General features: G+C 43.4%; 1 protein-coding gene across 1 annotated transcript in view; it reads right to left on the reverse strand.

The window, feature by feature from the left end:
- Positions 1 to 4,243: 4,243 nt before the first annotated feature.
- Positions 4,244 to 17,570, reverse strand: part of LOC311140948 (geranylgeranyl transferase type-1 subunit beta-like) — a 34,602-nt gene continuing 21,275 nt past the window's right edge. Inside the window, exons 4-9 of the mRNA XM_084176207.1 lie at positions 16,498 to 16,649; positions 15,896 to 16,028; positions 13,783 to 13,828; positions 8,278 to 8,462; positions 8,059 to 8,167; positions 4,244 to 5,871 (exon numbers count right to left, since the gene is read on the reverse strand). Of these exons, the coding sequence (XP_084032333.1) occupies positions 5,723 to 5,871; positions 8,059 to 8,167; positions 8,278 to 8,462; positions 13,783 to 13,828; positions 15,896 to 16,028; positions 16,498 to 16,649 (774 nt within the window). The 3' untranslated portion in view covers positions 4,244 to 5,722. The remainder of the gene's footprint in view (positions 5,872 to 8,058; positions 8,168 to 8,277; positions 8,463 to 13,782; positions 13,829 to 15,895; positions 16,029 to 16,497; positions 16,650 to 17,570) is intronic.

Genomic DNA, 17,570 nt, shown 5'->3' on the forward strand with positions numbered 1-17,570 from the left:
CTTGTCAGTATATTCATAATCTTTGGCATCATAGAGAAATCCGATTTTCATAGATAGCTTTTAATAGTTTGTAGCTCAAAGCATTCGGCCCCGGGCAACTTCGGGATCCGCCCTTGTCTTGCAAACACCGCTCTAGCTCAGCCCATGTTAATTACACAATGGTTGGTATCTATGGATGCAGAAGAAATAGACGAATCCAATGGTACAACACAGAAGTGTAGCTCAAACACACAATATTTTAAAGGGTTAGAAGTCCAAAATGTGCCGGCGATACGGTGGGACTCATTGGGTTAAAAGAGGGGAAGGGCAATTGGATCGGGTTTCACTGGCTGATAAATGCTTTGCCACCTATAAAATGTGTGTGACCGCACCTTCTCAAATAGTACTTGAGTACCCCTACTCAAGTACTATTTGAGAAGGTCCGGTCACACAAATGTCCTAGGTGGTTAAGGTCCGGATGGATATCCTGACTGGTTGCATCGTTGCCTGGTATGGCACCTGCTCGGCCTCTGACCGCAAGGCACTACCCTCTGTACGGCCCAGTACATCACTGGGGCCAAGATTCCTGCCATCCAGGACCTCTATACCAGGCGGTGTCAGAGGAAGGTCCTAAAAATGGTCAAAGACTCCAGCCACCCTAGTCATAGACTGTTCTCTCTGCAACCGCACAGCAAACGGTACTGAAGCGCCAAGTCTAGGTCCAAAAGGCTTCTTAACAGCTTCTACCCCCAAGCCATAAGACTCCTGAATAGCTAATCCCCCCACCCCACCCCATTTTTACACTGCTGCTACTCTCTGTTTATTATCCATGCATAGTCACTTTAACTCTACCTACATGTACATATTACCTCAATTAACTCGACTAACCTGTGCCCCGCACATTGATTCTGTACCGGTACCCCCTGTATATAGTCTCCCTACTGTTATTTTACTGTTGCTCTTTAATTTTTTATTTATTTGTATTTTTTACTCATCTCTTTTTTACTTAACACTTATTTTTCATAAAACTGCATTGTTGGTTAAGGGCTTGTAAGTAAGCAATTCACCTGTTGTATTCGGCGCATGTGACAAATACAATTTGATTTGATTTGATATCATCATTTATCAGCATAGTAACAAACCCCCACCTCGCAAACTGTTCACACCCCTCGTTGGCAGACAGAAAATTGTTCAGTTTTAAAGCTAATGTCCTTCAATTCTACACATTTTGCATGGGTCAAATATGTTTTTGCTGTTTTAAAGCTTAATTCCTGCAATTTAAAAAAAAATTCCATGTCTTATGTGTGTTTAAATGATACCAGGGGTCGAAGCCCGACCAAGTAGACAGCTGCCCGGGGTCCGTATTGACCCCGTTCTGGGTCTGGATCCGGACTGCAGTCCGCCAGTTGAGTATGGGGGCACTAGACCAAAACCTGAGGTTTGCAACAATGTTCCAAAATTGCACTTGAGAGATGCTACATTGTTGCATTACCAAAATTGCAACTGTTAGGCCTATCATTTGCAGAGAACGTGCACTCATAGTCCTGAATAATATTTGTAGGGAAGGGCATTAGGAATAGGCTACATTATAGGCCATGAAGTGCCATATTAATTATGAATGGCTTGAAATGTAGGCTAAAGCTTACCCTACCAGTTTGCACATCTGGCGCATTGTCCAAAATAAAGTTCATGCCAAATGTAAATATTACATGGGGTCCTAGTTACAATAAAGGATGGTCATTAAAGAGATTCTCTGGTACTTTTGTATACTGTAGTTCTGAAAGTAGCCTTCACACGGCAAAAGTGGTCCCCGAACAATTGCGTACAATGTCACATATGTGCAGATTTGTGGACCACGTCATTGCGGTCTCTTGCTATGCTGTAGGTGCATGATGTGCCTCTTGAAGCTCATTGGTTGAACTCGAATTGCTAGGGGCTGGCCAACCTGGGGGAAAATGTAGGGAAATGGTGCAGCACAGCTTCCAAAAAAACGGTCACTTTCAAACCAGGAATTTCGTGGCTAATTGAGGTAAGACATTAATTCTGCTCATAGATTATGCATGTATGAATTACACATAGACACATCCAGCCCAAAGTGGAACGTTTAAAAAATACTTGGTAGTCGCCAAAGTTCCGGAGCATGTCTTTAATAATGTATGTTAATAGGTCAAAAGCCTACAATATTTCTTAGGCCTGCATTTGCAGTATATTCTTTATGTAACCCCTTTGTATCCTGCAAAGCCGAATTAGTATATTTAAATTCAATATTTCGATTTATGATGATTGACAACCTTGACATAAGATAATGGCATTTGTTTGCAACCTATAAAAGGATAAAGGAAAATAAAGGACTTCATGGAGATTCCATGGAGAAAAAACACCTTTGTGAGTCTTGCACCCCACATGAACTGCTCACGTCACACTTTCAGATAGCATAGATACAGATAAAATGGATAGATAAGAATAAAATAAAATTACAACACCCATCTACAAATCCTCATATTTCATGCACATTATATATTTACATCCCTAATCCTGTTCCAAGGACGGCACAAACCCTCGACCATCCGTCCTCTCTACCTAGACTACACACCTAGATCTAGCGGACACCATACTGAAGATGCCAGCTTTGCTCCAACAGGCTACTGATCTGACATTAACATAAAACATATCTGACGTTCACTCACCTCTCCCGCTGTTATCCGTTGGACTATCTGCTGGACCAAACTCGGTAACATATCCTGATTATCTTCGGTATCCGACATAATGACAGATAATGTCGTCAAGACAATGGAGAAATATAATAAACAATGGGTCAATAAGAAATAAATAGCACAACAAACACTGTAAAAATCGAATGGCTTCCCAAAGAGTGAATGTCACAGTCAGAGAAATATGGTTGCTTCTTCGTCCTCATCCTATATACTTCGAGCAGCCTATGTAGCATCCAATTAATTCATGCCCCAGCTGCTTGAGGAGAACATTTGATTTAGCTAGAAATCTTTGATGTTTAACCCCGCCCTCACTGTACATCTGAGGCGTGCGCTTGCCCGCGCAGTTTAGGCGCATCATCGGCGATATCTCCAACTGAGCCCTTTGTATTTCTTCAGATATTACCCTAGCCTACTCACCCAACAATGAATAGACTATGGCTATTTTTAAATGACAGAAAATGATCTCTAATGATGTTTGGGAATAGAATGGATTACGAGATAAAACTATGGAATTAATTGGAGTCGAATGTATGCATGCTATGCCTATAAATATGCTAGTTTAGCCTACATATTAGTTCGTTACGATCTGAAAACATGCCTTTTTGCCTGATAGTTTATACGTTATTTTGTTACATTTATTTAACAGTTTTTGCAACAATAGACATTATAGGCTAGTTTATTTTGGTCTTCCAAGCTAATCCCTTAAAATCAACATTATTTCGTTCTGTAACCAATACCACATATTAAGACAACTGTTTTATGATAAATATGTGAATTCTATTGGATATGTCAGTGGTTGAGAGGATTAAGTTGTGCGTAATTGGTGGCGATGCCACTTGTTCCATGCATGGCGATGGCGTCACCAGATTTCAGCTTCACGCGGATTTCACCTCACTGGACACAATGGTAGAGTGCCCATGTCATACACCCAATACCACCGGCAAACAGTGTGGTCTATACTGGAAACATCAGTGCACAATAAGGCCACATTATGGACCCTGCATGCCACTGGATTGAGCAAAGAACACGAAAAAACAGTCGTTTATCTTTAACTACTAGATTTCACAGGGCAAAACAATTGCAATTATGTAACCTTTAAGTAAAGTACTCCTAGGGCTAGTGATATGATTTATGTCATGTCACATGAAAGGTCAAACACTGTATAAATTCTGTAGCAGAAAAAGGTCATTTTCCCGTTTTTTTGGAGTCTTAATAAGAGCAGAGTGCATGGATGACAACATGCAGGGAAATACTGTATATTTGATAAAGTACCTCTGTTTTATACTCTGACATCAAGGTTGTTGGCACACCTTCACTTTTCAGAGAAAAAAAGGAAGGATAGGGGAGAGCTGCTGAATTTCATACATATGCTGATTAAAGTGGTGAGTGGATAAGATAATCAATGGCTGACAAACCAGCAAACACTGCAGACCCCAAGGACAATCTCCTTGATTAGATCTTAGACATAATAACCTCAAACAATCATGACATTTAACTGTTACTTTTGACAGAAACATTAACAGGCTACTAACTCACACTCTGCACCAATGAAAAGTTAGGAATTTTTATTCATTTCACATACATATGCATCCCCAAGCCAGTTTTAGCACGTTTAGTTGATTTGACATGATAAAGAGAATATGCTATTATTTATTTAACATATCAACATTGCATATCAAATCCTCCTATCTCACTGAAATAGCAGTGATTAGATTGAGCATTTGCATGATAGAGATGACATTGACATTTATAGATTATCTACACTCAATATTTCTATAAAGTACAGAAAAAATAAATTCAATTTCACTTGTTTCTATATAGTTTTTCATGTTGAGGCAAACATTCACGTGTATTTTGACCCAATAACACTCATCTGCAGTGACAGGCAAGTCCATACAGTTAAGGCCCCTCCCAGGTTAGAGAGCCCAGCGTCTGCTGTGTGAGGCACATTTCAGAAGGGAATCAAGTTTGAGTAACTTGTCAGCCTTGAGGAGCACAGCACACTGCCATAACCCGAAAATATGTCTGGAGCCACCTACACGGGTTAACAAAATACAAATGCTAAAAACAAACTAATCCTGGATAAATACAAGAGGCTTGATTGGTGTAGCAACCATGTTGGTTTTCGACAGTAACATTTTGACCAAAAAAAACACTCAATTCAAGGCAAAAAGTCAGTAAAATGAATTCAAACGTTCTGAGATCTTTTGAGAATGTAGCTGAGAACGAACCTACAGTGAATCTAGCTCAGGGATGGGCAACTTTGATGGGGGTGGGGGCCACAAAAAAATCTGAACTCATCATGAGGGGCTGCGGTGGCTCGCGGGTCTGCATACCTATATCCATACCCACACATGCAGCCAGAGCCGGCCCTAGTCATTTTGGGGCCCTAAGTGACATTTTGTTTCAAGCAAAACAATTTAAATCGGCCCCCGTCTTGACAGCGGAGACAAATTTTTTTTAGTTATAGAATTAATTTCCTGCAATTCTACTCATTGTGCCATTGGGCAGAGAAAATTTTGCAGTTTTACAGCCAATTTCCTGCAATTCTACTCATTTGCCATAGGGTAGAGAGAAATGTTAGCAGTTTTGAATATGATATCTGAGTGAGAGTGACTAACAAAATCAATGGGGGCCCCCCGGTCCTTAATTTCACCAGTTCAGATAGCTGGCTAGACTAACTTACCAATATAAAAAATGTTAGCTGACATGGGCTAATTGAGTGACTGTCAGTGACTGACATAAGAGAAAAACCTCTGATGCACAACCAAATTTAGAAATCGAATGAGCTCTTGCCCGGCCTGAGCGTCTACTCCGCCAGTTTGCTCTCAATTATTGATGGACTCGATCATTTATTTATTCACCCCCCCCCCCCCCCCCCGCCATTTCAGTGGGACTGTGTCCTTTGTCTACCCACTATCATTTCTACTGCTAAGTTAACTGAGGGGGGAAAGGCTGTGCATGGCTTAGGGGCTGTGGTGGTGGTGGTGCTTGGAGGCTGGGGCAGGGGTCTGGGGGGAATGCTGCCGTCAGGTGCAGGTGCCTCTCCACGTCTGGTGTAGATGCTGCAGATACTCAAAGGCCCTCTGGCTCACGTTTAGGGCGGGGTGAACTCGCCGCAGGGTGGCCTCTCCTATAAGAGACAGGCCACAGATCCCGAAGTAGGCGTGCAGCGGGTCTGGAACAGACGGGAGAGGAGAGGAGGAAAGTAGGTCAGCCAAGTGACGCGCCTCGGCACCTGCCACTTTAAAAGGCACTGTGGCTTTGGTCGCGTTCCAGGTCTATTGCGTCAACCAATGGTTGCGTTCCACATCATCGACTGCACAGTCGAACATCAGAATGCTATATCATATGATGTGGTTAGCTGATATGTTAAATACCTATCCAGGCATTGTGAAATATGGCAGGTGTCTGCAATGTAGTCAGCCTGGAACGCGGCCATGGGCTTTTAAACGCATAGAAAACCAGTTCCACACAGCTCCTTTAACAACCTTACATTTGCCCCACGTGAAATATCATGAAGTAAATCATGAAATAAATATAAAGTGCTACCAAAACAGGTTTAAATGGTATACATCAACACCTGGTATACAGCAACACCTGTCACGATGGACTGACTAAACGCTTTTTAATAAAACAGATCTTGACATGATAATTGTCAGGTTGCCAATACGTCTGATCTCAATTACACTGAACAAAAAAATAAACGCAACATGTAAAGTGTTGGTCCCATGTTTCATGAGCTGAAATAAAAAGATCCCAGAAATGTTCCTTACGCCCAAAAAGCTTATTTCTCTCAAATGTTGTTTACAAATTTGTTTACATCCCTGCTAGTGAGCATTTCTCATTTGCCAAGATAATCCATCCACCTGACAGGTGTGGCATATCAAGAAGCTGATTAAACAGCATGATCATTAAAACAGGTGCACCTTGTGCTGGGACAATAAAAGGCCACTCTAAAATGTGCACTTTTATCACACAACACAATGCCTCAGATGTCTCAAGTTTTGAGGGAGCATGCAATTGGAATGCTGACTGCAGGAATGTCCACCAGAGCTGTTGCCAGAGAATTTAATGTTAATTTCTCTACCATAAGCCGCCTCCAACGTCGTTTTAGAGAATTTGGCAGTACATCCAACCAGCCTTACAACTGCAGACAAAGTCGGAGAGCAGTTTGCTAATGCCGATGTTGTGAACAGAGTGCCCCAGGGTGGCGGTGGGGTTATAGTATGGGCAGGCATAAGCTACGGACAATGAACACAATTGCATTTTATCAATGGCAATTTGAATGCACAAAAACACAGTGACGAGATCCCGAGGCCCATATATTTTTTGAAAGGTATCTGTGACCAACAGATGCACATCTGTATTCCCAGTCATGTGAAATCCATAGATTAGGGCCTAATGAATTTATTTCAATTGACTGATTTCCTCATATGAACTGTAACACAGTCAAATCAATTAAATTGTTGCATGTTGCTTTTATATTTTTGTTCAGTATAAAGTTTGTCTTGAATCAAACATCACAACACTTTTCCATACTTTGTCTTTTGATAATACAGTATTCTACTCTATAGAATTTCTAATGACATTTTAAATAATAATCATACATTTATATTTTCTTAGGAACCTATGAATAGGTTGGTACACAGTACTTGAGAGAAGAACTGTACATGAAACCAAGTATATGATACTTACGACCTAAATTGCAGTATTCATGAGTAATAACCAGCTACAACAGTCAATGGATGCATTGTTGTTGGACTGGCCCTTTAAGGGAGCTTTAAATAATGCACCATGGCCCCTTTCAACCATCCATCTCCCATGGGACTCTACTAAAAGCCTTCCAGGCACAGTAAATGTACCATTACTGAATTATAATGAAAAGACAACAGATTGGAAGCAGACATTCAAATCAATTAAAGAGCCATTTCGACATGAATTATGACTCAAGGTCCTGTGGAAATGTTCTTAAAGGACTTGTGTACTTCAATGATGACGATGCATTTCTGTTTAGTGCTTCTGCGTACAATATTAACTGCATCTGGGACTTTAAAGACAATCAACATAAAAACTATGAAATACTACAAAATTATATTAAAACTATTAGACTACATTGTATGCACTCACAATCACTTTGCATGACAGTTCTGTCTTCTTATTCTCTATATTCTCCATCTAGATGGCCTGAGAAGCAAACAGTTCCTGTAACGTGAGGCCTGTTCCACTCCTGTGTCCTGAGGGCTCGTTCTGGACAATAACCTCATCAATTAGACATCCCAGCCCCTTGGGTGTTAGCTTACGAGAGGTTTCCACTGACAAAGGCCAACACTCCCTCCCACCCTATCCACACCTGTAACCTTACCTGGGTGACTGTCTGGCCATTTAGCGAAGCCGCCCACCAAACGGTCCTGAGTTGACAAGATGTAGTTCCGGTTCTTCTCGAAATTAGTGTACTGAAAGACATCTAGGAGCTGAGAATGGGAAAGGTTAGAATTAGGCGCGTCGATAATAAAGCAACGTTAATGGACCGTAAAAAGGTACGCTGGTACGTCTGCAGCGGTTCCAGCCTAGTTCCCGTTACCTCCAGTGTGGCGCCCACCCAAAAGGAGTAGCACGTGTCGACGGGCTTGTTGGGGCGGCCGTGGAAGCCGTTCTGCTGTCTCATGATGCACCAGCGGCGTATCCTGTTCAGCTCGCGCTGGCTGAACATTTCCTCTAATTTGCCCATCAGACTCAGTGCGGCGACGGCACAGAACGTGGACCCACCTGGCAGACAGAAAGACAGACAGACAGCCTAATGACAGGGTTTATCAGCCACCGGCACAGCGCCACTATCCATCACCCGTTTCCCTTTTCAACTGTCACAACATCAGCATCAGAGCCTTCTCATCACTTCTCAACTGCAGAGGTGTAATTGCGGGGGAAGATGCCGAGGCGGCGTATAAATCTGCCCGGGGAACAGCTCTGTGTGTAGGCCATTAACAATGAGGGAGGACCTTGCACTCTGCAGATAGTTAAGAGGAATGTGTGTACCTACCTATTTTGAGATAATACGAATAATCAAGCCATTCCCAAAAAATTGGTACGGTTTGCATCCAGGGTTGAATAAAGGTTATAATTGTATTACATGAACTGAACTGATAGAAATGCTTTGTGTAACGTGCCATGGTTTATTACGCAAATCTCTCCCGGCAGTAGCTTAGCTAAGCCTGGAGTATCCCTGAAATAATAGGGTTTAATTGGCAGGAATTAGTTTTTTTTTTAAATCACTTTGGTACTGTTTTCACAAGTATGTGGTAAAATTTCACAACTCTTAGTACAAAACTCAAAACAGATAATGAAAAAGGTTGTTTTTTCAACAAAAAAATCTATTGACTAAGTACAACACACAAAATCACACAGTAACTTTTTCACCAAACCTAAAATCAGTGTTTCATCTAGAAATACCTTTCGTTAGAAGTAATTGCCTCACAATACATTGTTATTCTCTTCTCATGTGTTTAAATACACTTGACCATCACTTATTCCAACTGCGCTTAATGGTTAACCACTTAACCGTTTGGTAAACCTATAGATTTTTAAAATGGTTCGTAGACTATATATGGATTTTGAGAACTACAGAAATAAAATGTGTGTTTGTCAAGTATAAACATCTATATTACATGTATGATACATGATAACCATACATGACTACTCATTTACATTTTAGTCATTTAGCAGACGCTCTTATCCAGAGCGACTTACAGTTAGTGAGTGCATACATTATTTATACTTTTCATACTGGCCCCCCGTGGGAATCGAACCCACAACCCTGGCGTTGCAAACGCCATGCTCTACCAACTGAGCTACATCCCTGCCGGCAATTCCCTCCCCTACCCTGGACGACGCTGGGCCAATTGTGCGCCGCCCCATGGGTCTCCCGGTCGCGGCCGGCTACGACATTACTCGTTATTGCTAATTGATTTCACAGTGGGAACCACAATTGGTCACCATATAAAAGGGCCCTGTCAAAGAGGTGGACATCAGAGAGAGGGAGGCAGACGGGCAGGGAACTGTTGTGTCTAATGAAGTCCGGGCCATCGTCGTTGACCATGTGGTAAACAGAGGCCTTACCATGGCAGAGGCTGCTAGATTAGTTCACCCAAATCTGGAAAGATCAACTGTCAATTCAATCATGAGAACATTTCGCCAAGAAAACCGGTAAGTCTGCAGGATATGCACTATGCTTTACCATTACATATTGTAATGCATGTAAATTCACAAAACATATTACAGTATTCTTACAGTATGATCTATTGACAGTATACTCGGTTCTACCCTCAGAATTGACAGAAGACCCAGTGGCTGTGTGCTGACCGACCAGCAGGAGTGGGCAGTGGTGGAAATGGTGAGGGCCAGGAATGACATACGGCTGTCTGAAATAAAGCAGGCCATTGAGGAGAACGATGACACCTTTGCCAATGTAGCATCCATCAGCCTACCAACAATCGCCACCCTTTTGAAGAGACACCAGGTATCTATGGAACACATTTACCTGGTGCCTTTTGAAGAGACACCAGGTATCTATGGAACACATTTACCTGGTGCCTTTTGAAGAGACACCAGGTATCTATGGAACACATTTACCTGGTGCCTTTTGAAGAGACACCAGGTATCTATGGAACACATTTACCTGGTGCCTTTTGAAGAGACACCAGGTATCTATGGAACACATTTACCTGGTGCCTTTTGAAGAGACACCAGGTATCTATGAAACACATTTACCTGGTGCCTTTTGAAGAGACACCAGGTATCTATGGAACACATTTACCTGGTGCCTTTTGAAGAGACACCAGGTATCTATGAAACACATTTACCTGGTGCCTTTTGAAGAGACACCAGGTATCTATGAAACACATTTACCTGGTGCCTTTTGAAGAGACACCAGGTATCTATGAAAAACATTTACCTGGTGCCTTTTGAGAGAAACAACGACCGGGTGAAACAACTGTGGGCCGAGTATGTTCAGGTACAGCCCCATACTGTACATGTATACTGTATTATTGTTACTATTAATGCACAAGCTACTTCACAATATCATAATGGAACTATACTGTAAAAAGAACTAACCAAAATATATTGTTAGAGGGTGATGGTGCTTCCACGGGGGGCCAGTATGAAAAAAAGTATGTATTTTATTTTTATTTTTAATTATGTATGCACTCACTAACTGTAAGTCGCTCTGGATAAGAGCGTCTGCTAAATGACTAAAATGTAAATGTAAAATGTGCTTGATGCTGCTGTGAATCATCACAAGTCTATCTTTGTTGATGAAGCGGGCTTCAACCTGGCCAAAACACGGCTCCGTGGGCGGAACCTCGTCGGCCAACGGGCGACTGTCCAAGTGCCTGGACAACGTGGGGGAAACATCTCCATGTGCGAAGCTATCTCTGTAGATGGTGTGGTAGGACATAGGCCATTACTTACAGTGAGGGAAAAAGTATTTGATCCCCTGCTGATTTTGTACGTTTGCCCACTGACAAAGAAATGATCAGTCTATAATTTTAATGGTAGGTTTATTTGAACAGTGAGAGACAGAATAACAACAAAAAAATCCAGGAAAAAACGCATGTAAAAATGTTATAAATTGATTAGCATTTTAATGAGGGAAATAAGTATTTGACCCCCTCTCAATCAGAAAGATTTCTGGCTCCCAGGTGTCTTTTATACAGGTAACGAGCTGAGATTAGGAGCACACTCTTAAAGGGAGTGCTCCTAATCTCAACTTGTTACTTGTATAAAAGACACCTGTCCACAGAAGCAATCAATCAATCAGATTCCAAACTCTCCACCATGGCTAAGACCAAAGAGCTCTCCAAGGATGTCAGGGACAAGATTGTAGACCTACACAAGGCTGGAATGGGCTACAAGACCATCGCCAAGCAGCTTGGTGAGAAGGTGACAACAGTTGGTGCGATTATTCGCAAATGGAAGAAACACAAAATAACTGTCAATCTCCCTCGGCCTGGGGCTCCATGCAAGATCTTACCTCGTGGATTTGCAATGATCATGAGAACGGTGAAGAATCAGCCCAGAACTACACGGGAGGATCTTGTCAATGATCTCAAGGCAGCTGGGACCATAGTCACCAAGAAAACAATTGGTAACACACTATGCCGTGAAGGACTGAAATCCTGCAGCGCCCGCAAGGTCCCCCTGCTCAAGAAAGCACATATACAGGCCCGTCTGAAGTTTGCCAATGAACATCTGAATGATTCAGAGGAGAACTGGGTGAAAGTGTTGTGGTCAGATGAGACCAAAATCGAGCTCTTTGGCATCAACTCAACTCGCCGTGTGTGGAGGAGGAGGAATGCTGCCTATGACCCCAAGAACACCATCCCCACCATCAAACATGGAGGTGGAAACATTATGTTTGGGGGTGTTTTTCTGCTAAGGGGACAGGACAACTTCACCGCATCAAAGGGACGATGGATGGGGCCATGTACCGTCAAATCTTGGGTGAGAACCTTCTTCCCTCAGCCAGGGCATTGAAAATGGGTTGTGGATGGGTATTCCAGCATGACAATGACCCAAAACACACGGCCAAGGCAACAAAGGAGTGGCTCAAGAAGAAGCACATTAAGGTCCTGGAGTGGCCTAGCCAGTCTCCAGACCTTAATCCCATAGAAAATCTGTGGAGGGAGCTGAAGGTTCGAGTTGCCAAATGTCCCTCCTGAGATGTGTGCAAACCTGGTGGCCAACTACAAGAAACGTCTGACCTTTGTGATTGCCAACAAGGTTTTTGCCACCAAGTACTAAGTCATGTTTTGCAGAGGGGTCAAATACTTATTTCCCTCATTAAAATGCAAATCAATTTATAAAATTTTTGACATGCGTTTTTCTGGATTTTTTTGTTGTTGTTTTGTCTCTCACTGTTCAAATAAACCTACCATTAAAATTATAGACTGATCATGTCTTTGTCAGTGGGCAAATGTACAAAATCAGCAGGGGATCAAATACTTTTTTCCCTCACTGTAGATCCTACCATGCTGCACACCTCATTGTGTTTCTCAATTAAATTTAGCAGGCCTGTCAAGGTGACTTGGTCACCTATGTCATTGTGTGGGACAATGTCAGGTTCCACCATGCAGAGGTGGTTCAGGCATGGTTTCGGGCCCATCCCCGATTCATGACCCTATACCTGCCCCCATACTCTCCTTTCCTCAACACTATTGAGGAATTATTTTCAGCATGGAGTTGGAAGGTCTACGATCACCCTCCCCATGAGCATGCCTTCTGGCCATGGATGAGGCATGCGACGACATCAATGCAGACCAATGTCAAGCTTGGATTCGCCATGCCGAAAGGTTTTTCCTGCGGCGCATGAACAATGAGGACATTCAGTGATGTGGATGAGAATTTATGGCCAACTGCTCAAGACAGGGTGTACGCGCTTCAGCACTTGCCGGTCCCGTTCTGTGAGCTTGTGTGGCCTACCACTTCACGGCTGAGCCGTTGTTGCTCCTAGACGTAGCAGGGCAGAAATTTGACGAACTGACTTGTTGGCAAGGTGACATCCTATGACGGTGCTACATTGAAAGTCACTGAGCTCTTCAGTAAGGCCATTCTACTACCAATGTTTGTTTATAGAGATTGCATGGCGGTGTGCTCGATTTTATACACCTGTCAGCAACGGGTGTGGCTGAAATAGCCGATTCCACTAATTTGAAGGGATGTCCACATCCTATATATATTGTATATATAGTGTATCATTATGTTGTGTTTTGGTGATTAAACCAATGTTCTCATTAAATCTCACAATAAACTTATATTTTGAATCAATGGTTGTGTGGTGAGCGATGTTTACAATCCAAATTAATGCACAATGACAGGTTTTGAATGAAAGACTGGCCGCATTACAAGTGTGACCAGTTTGGAGTTTTGTACTAAGAGTTGTGAAAATGTACCACATACTTGTGAAAAGAGTTAAAAAACAAAAACAAAAAAACTGTAAGGATATTTGTTGTAATATGGTTTTGGACTAATGGCTAATCCCTTTCTAGACCCATAATATCCATCAACCTTGAGTGCTGCCTGTCATACTCACCATGCGATTCCAATCCAGCCCCCTGGCCAATGCCATTGTCATATGACTAAGGAAGCAAAAACAACATTCAGACTATTAGACAAACAAAGCAGCAAGACCATGTGAGAAATGGACAGCCGTCACTAAAACCATGTAATAACTTTCAGATCAAGTGTGGTGTGACAGATGTGATCTATGATGTAAGGAGAGCTCAGGAAACAAGCTGCTCAATCAATGACCACGTGGAGCAATCCATGAACACGTGTCCACAGTGCTGCTTGCTTACCGTACTAAACCACACATCATACACACACTTGATGAGACAGACCAGCTTTGGGGACAATGAGGAAGTAACAATGTTGAAGGTAGTGATGTTTACTGTAGCTCCACGCCTCAAGGGTTAAAAATCCCACCAAATTTGAATGAGTAAGAGGATTAGAGTCTGGTAAGGCCTTCTCTCCCGTGGGATCATATCCTCTATTTATAGGCATCTGAGAATAACCCTGGAGCCCTCTTAAAAACCAGCCAACAGCATGGCCCACACACACACACACACACACACACACCACAACTCAGGGTAATCCACTACAGCCACCTAGACAGGAATACAGCTGCCTGCCCTGTGGAGTGTAGACTGGATTACATCATATTTTGTAGGACTACATAGGAAGGCAGGGGAGATCACAGGGGAGACCATCACTTTCATCAGACCCAGCAGGATCCAGTAGTGCCTGCTCTCCTCACCTCCGTCTGGCCTCACATCCGCCATAGGGGAGCATGAAGAGAGGATGTAACAAAACCCTCAGACTTTTTGTGTTGGGGTGAATTCTGTGTAAACTGTTTCTCTCTGAAGACGTGGACTGTAAAGAGGCTGGTAACAGGAGAGGGTCGTAGAGATAGGCTGGTAACAGGAGAGGGTCGTAGAGGCTGTTAACAGGAGAGGGTCGTAGAGGCAGGCTGGTAACAGGAGAGGGTCGTAGAGACAGGCTGTTAACAGGAGAGGGTCGTAGAGACAGGCTGTTAACAGGAGAGGGTCGTAGAGCTAGGCTGGTAACAGGAGAGGGTCGTAGAGCTAGGCTGGTAACAGGAGAGGGTCGTAGAGGCTGTTAACAGGAGAGGGTTGTAGAGGCAGGCTGTTAACAGGAGAGGGTCGTAGAGGCTGTTTACAGGAGAGGGCCGTAAGAGACAGGCAGGTAACAGGAGAGGGCCGTAGAGACAGGCTGTTAACAGGAGAGGGTCGTAGAGACAGGCAGGTAACAGGAGAGGGTCGTAGAGACAGGCAGGTAACAGGAGAGGGTCGTAGAGACAGGCAGGTAACAGGAGAGGGTCATAGAGACAGGCAGGTAACAGGAGAGGGTCGTAGAGACAGGCAGGTAACAGGAGAGTGTCGTAGAGACAGGCAGGTAACAGGACGGTGTCGTAGAGACAGGCAGGTAACAGGAGAGGGTCGTAGAGGCAGGCTGTTAACAGGAGAGGGTCGTAGAGGCTGTTTACAGGAGAGGGCCGTAGAGACAGGCAGGTAACAGGAGAGGGTCGTAGAGACAGGCAGGTAACAGGAGAGTGTCGTAGAGACAGGCAGGTAACAGGAGAGTGTCGTAGAGACAGGCAGGTAACAGGAGAGGGTCGTAGAGACAGGCAGGTAACAGGAGAGGGTCGTAGAGACAGGCAGGTAACAGGAGAGGGTCGTAGAGACAGGCAGGTAACAGGAGAGGGTCGTAGAGACAGGCAGGTAACAGGAGAGGGTCGTAGAGACAGGCAGGTAACAGGAGAGGGTCGTAGAGACAGGCAGGTAACAGGAGAGGGTCGTAGAGACAGGCAGGTAACAGGAGAGGGTCGTAGAGACAGGCAGGTAACAGGAGAGGGCCCTTTGATTCCAATGCACCTTCAAAATGAGTTGTTTGATGTTGGCCTACCTCTCTGATGTGTTGTCTATGATACGAGAAATAAACACTGTGTTAAACCAGCGTTGGGTTAAAACACAGTTTTACAATCTAGCAAGTAGATTTGAGTATTTGAGAGTACATTTAGTAGAAAGAGGCCAGTGGTTGAGGGTTGAACCCTTCTAGAGAATACAGACAAGGCTCAGGGACGAAGGATGCTTGATGACGGAGACTAAGTGAAACAGCTGACTTACCATACTTCCCCTGATGTAGTCGATGGCCTTCTTGATGTCCATGCCCGACCAGTCGTCGAGCATGTAGCAAATGCATGCTGCGCAGTACACAAACCTCATGTCATTTTCACTTCCCTCTGGAACGGCATAGAAACTGAAAGCAGACATCACAGCAGACGTTAAATGGCTTTTTTTTGGGACTTGTAAGGACGAGGTTCGCTGTGTCAAAGGGTTTTACTGGTTAAATCCTCTCAGAACAATACTTTCAAACAAGACGCAGTGATCTGTCTGACACAGTGTTCTCACCATTGACATGGTTAAAACAGGTCTCCTTTCACATAACGCACAAAAGAGTTATAAAGTCCCAAAAACTCACATTAAGAAGAATACTTTACTGTCCAATAACATGCAGAGAACATAAATGTGTCTTTATGCTCCCAACCCAACTCCCCATGGGGGTGGGACGCATTGGGTCAGGCGCAGTGCAGTGCCCCTGGAGCAATTGTATGAGTTAAGTGCCTTGCTCAAGGCACTACCAGAGAAAAGAAAATGAACTCATTGTTAGTAGATCTGGTAAAGAACACATGAGAGTAAACTGCAGAGGAGAGTGACTAGGTGTTTACCTTCCGTCCTCCAGCTGCAGGGCTTTCAGGCCCATTAGACAGGCCTCCTTATTGACACGACTCAGGTCGTCCCCCAGTAGGACCAGGCAGGCCAGGCCAGTGTACGTCATGGCCACATGGCCACTGTCGTACGGGTGGGATACTCCTGGGCCCTGAGGAGGCAATTTGATTTAAACAGCTAGCTTACATAGGCTGTGTTTACACAGGCAGCCCAATTAGGACCTTTTTCATTTTTTTGGACCAATCAGATCAGCATTAATGCCAATAATTGGGCAAAATACCAGAATTGGGCTGCATAGACATTTAAAGGGATAGTTTGAGATTTTGGCAATGAAGCATGCTAGCTGATCCCGAAGACTTCCAGTCATTGCGGTAACGCTAGTTAGGATTGGCTCATGAAACTACCTCTAACTCCCTTCATACTGTACACATAGACATAAATGGTATCCACAAGTTCATCTGCCTCTAGGGAAGTAGATAAAGGGCTTCATTGCTAAAATCTTCAAACTATACCTTTAATGGCAACCACTTAATCAATACAGTTGATGTCGGAAGTTTACATACACTTAGGTTGGAGTCATTAAAACTCGTTTTTCAACCACTCCACACATTTCTTGTTAACAGACTATAGTTTTGGCAAGTCGGTTAGGACATCTACTTTGTGCATGACACAAGTAATTTTTCCAACAATTGTTTACAGACAGATTATTTCACTTATAATTCACTGTATCACAATTCCAGTGGGTCAGAAGATTACATACACTAAGTTGACTGTGCCTTTAAACAGCTTGGAAAATTCCAGAAAATGATATCATGGATTTAGAAGTTTCTGATAGGCTAATTGACATCATTTGAGTCAATTGGAGGTGTACCTGTGGATGTATTTCAAGGCCTACCTTCAAACTCAGTGCCTCTTTGCTTGACATCATGGGAAAATCAAAAGAAATCAGCCGAGACCTCAGAAAACATTGTAGACCTCCACAAGACTGGTTCATCCTTGGGAGCAATTTCCAAAATGTCCAATTTCGACATAACCTGAAAGGCCGCTCAGCAAGGAAGAAGCCACTGCTCCA

Source organism: Coregonus lavaretus, assembly GCF_964263955.1.
Source record: "Coregonus lavaretus genome assembly, chromosome: 14".
NCBI classification, from domain to species: domain Eukaryota; kingdom Metazoa; phylum Chordata; class Actinopteri; order Salmoniformes; family Salmonidae; genus Coregonus; species Coregonus lavaretus.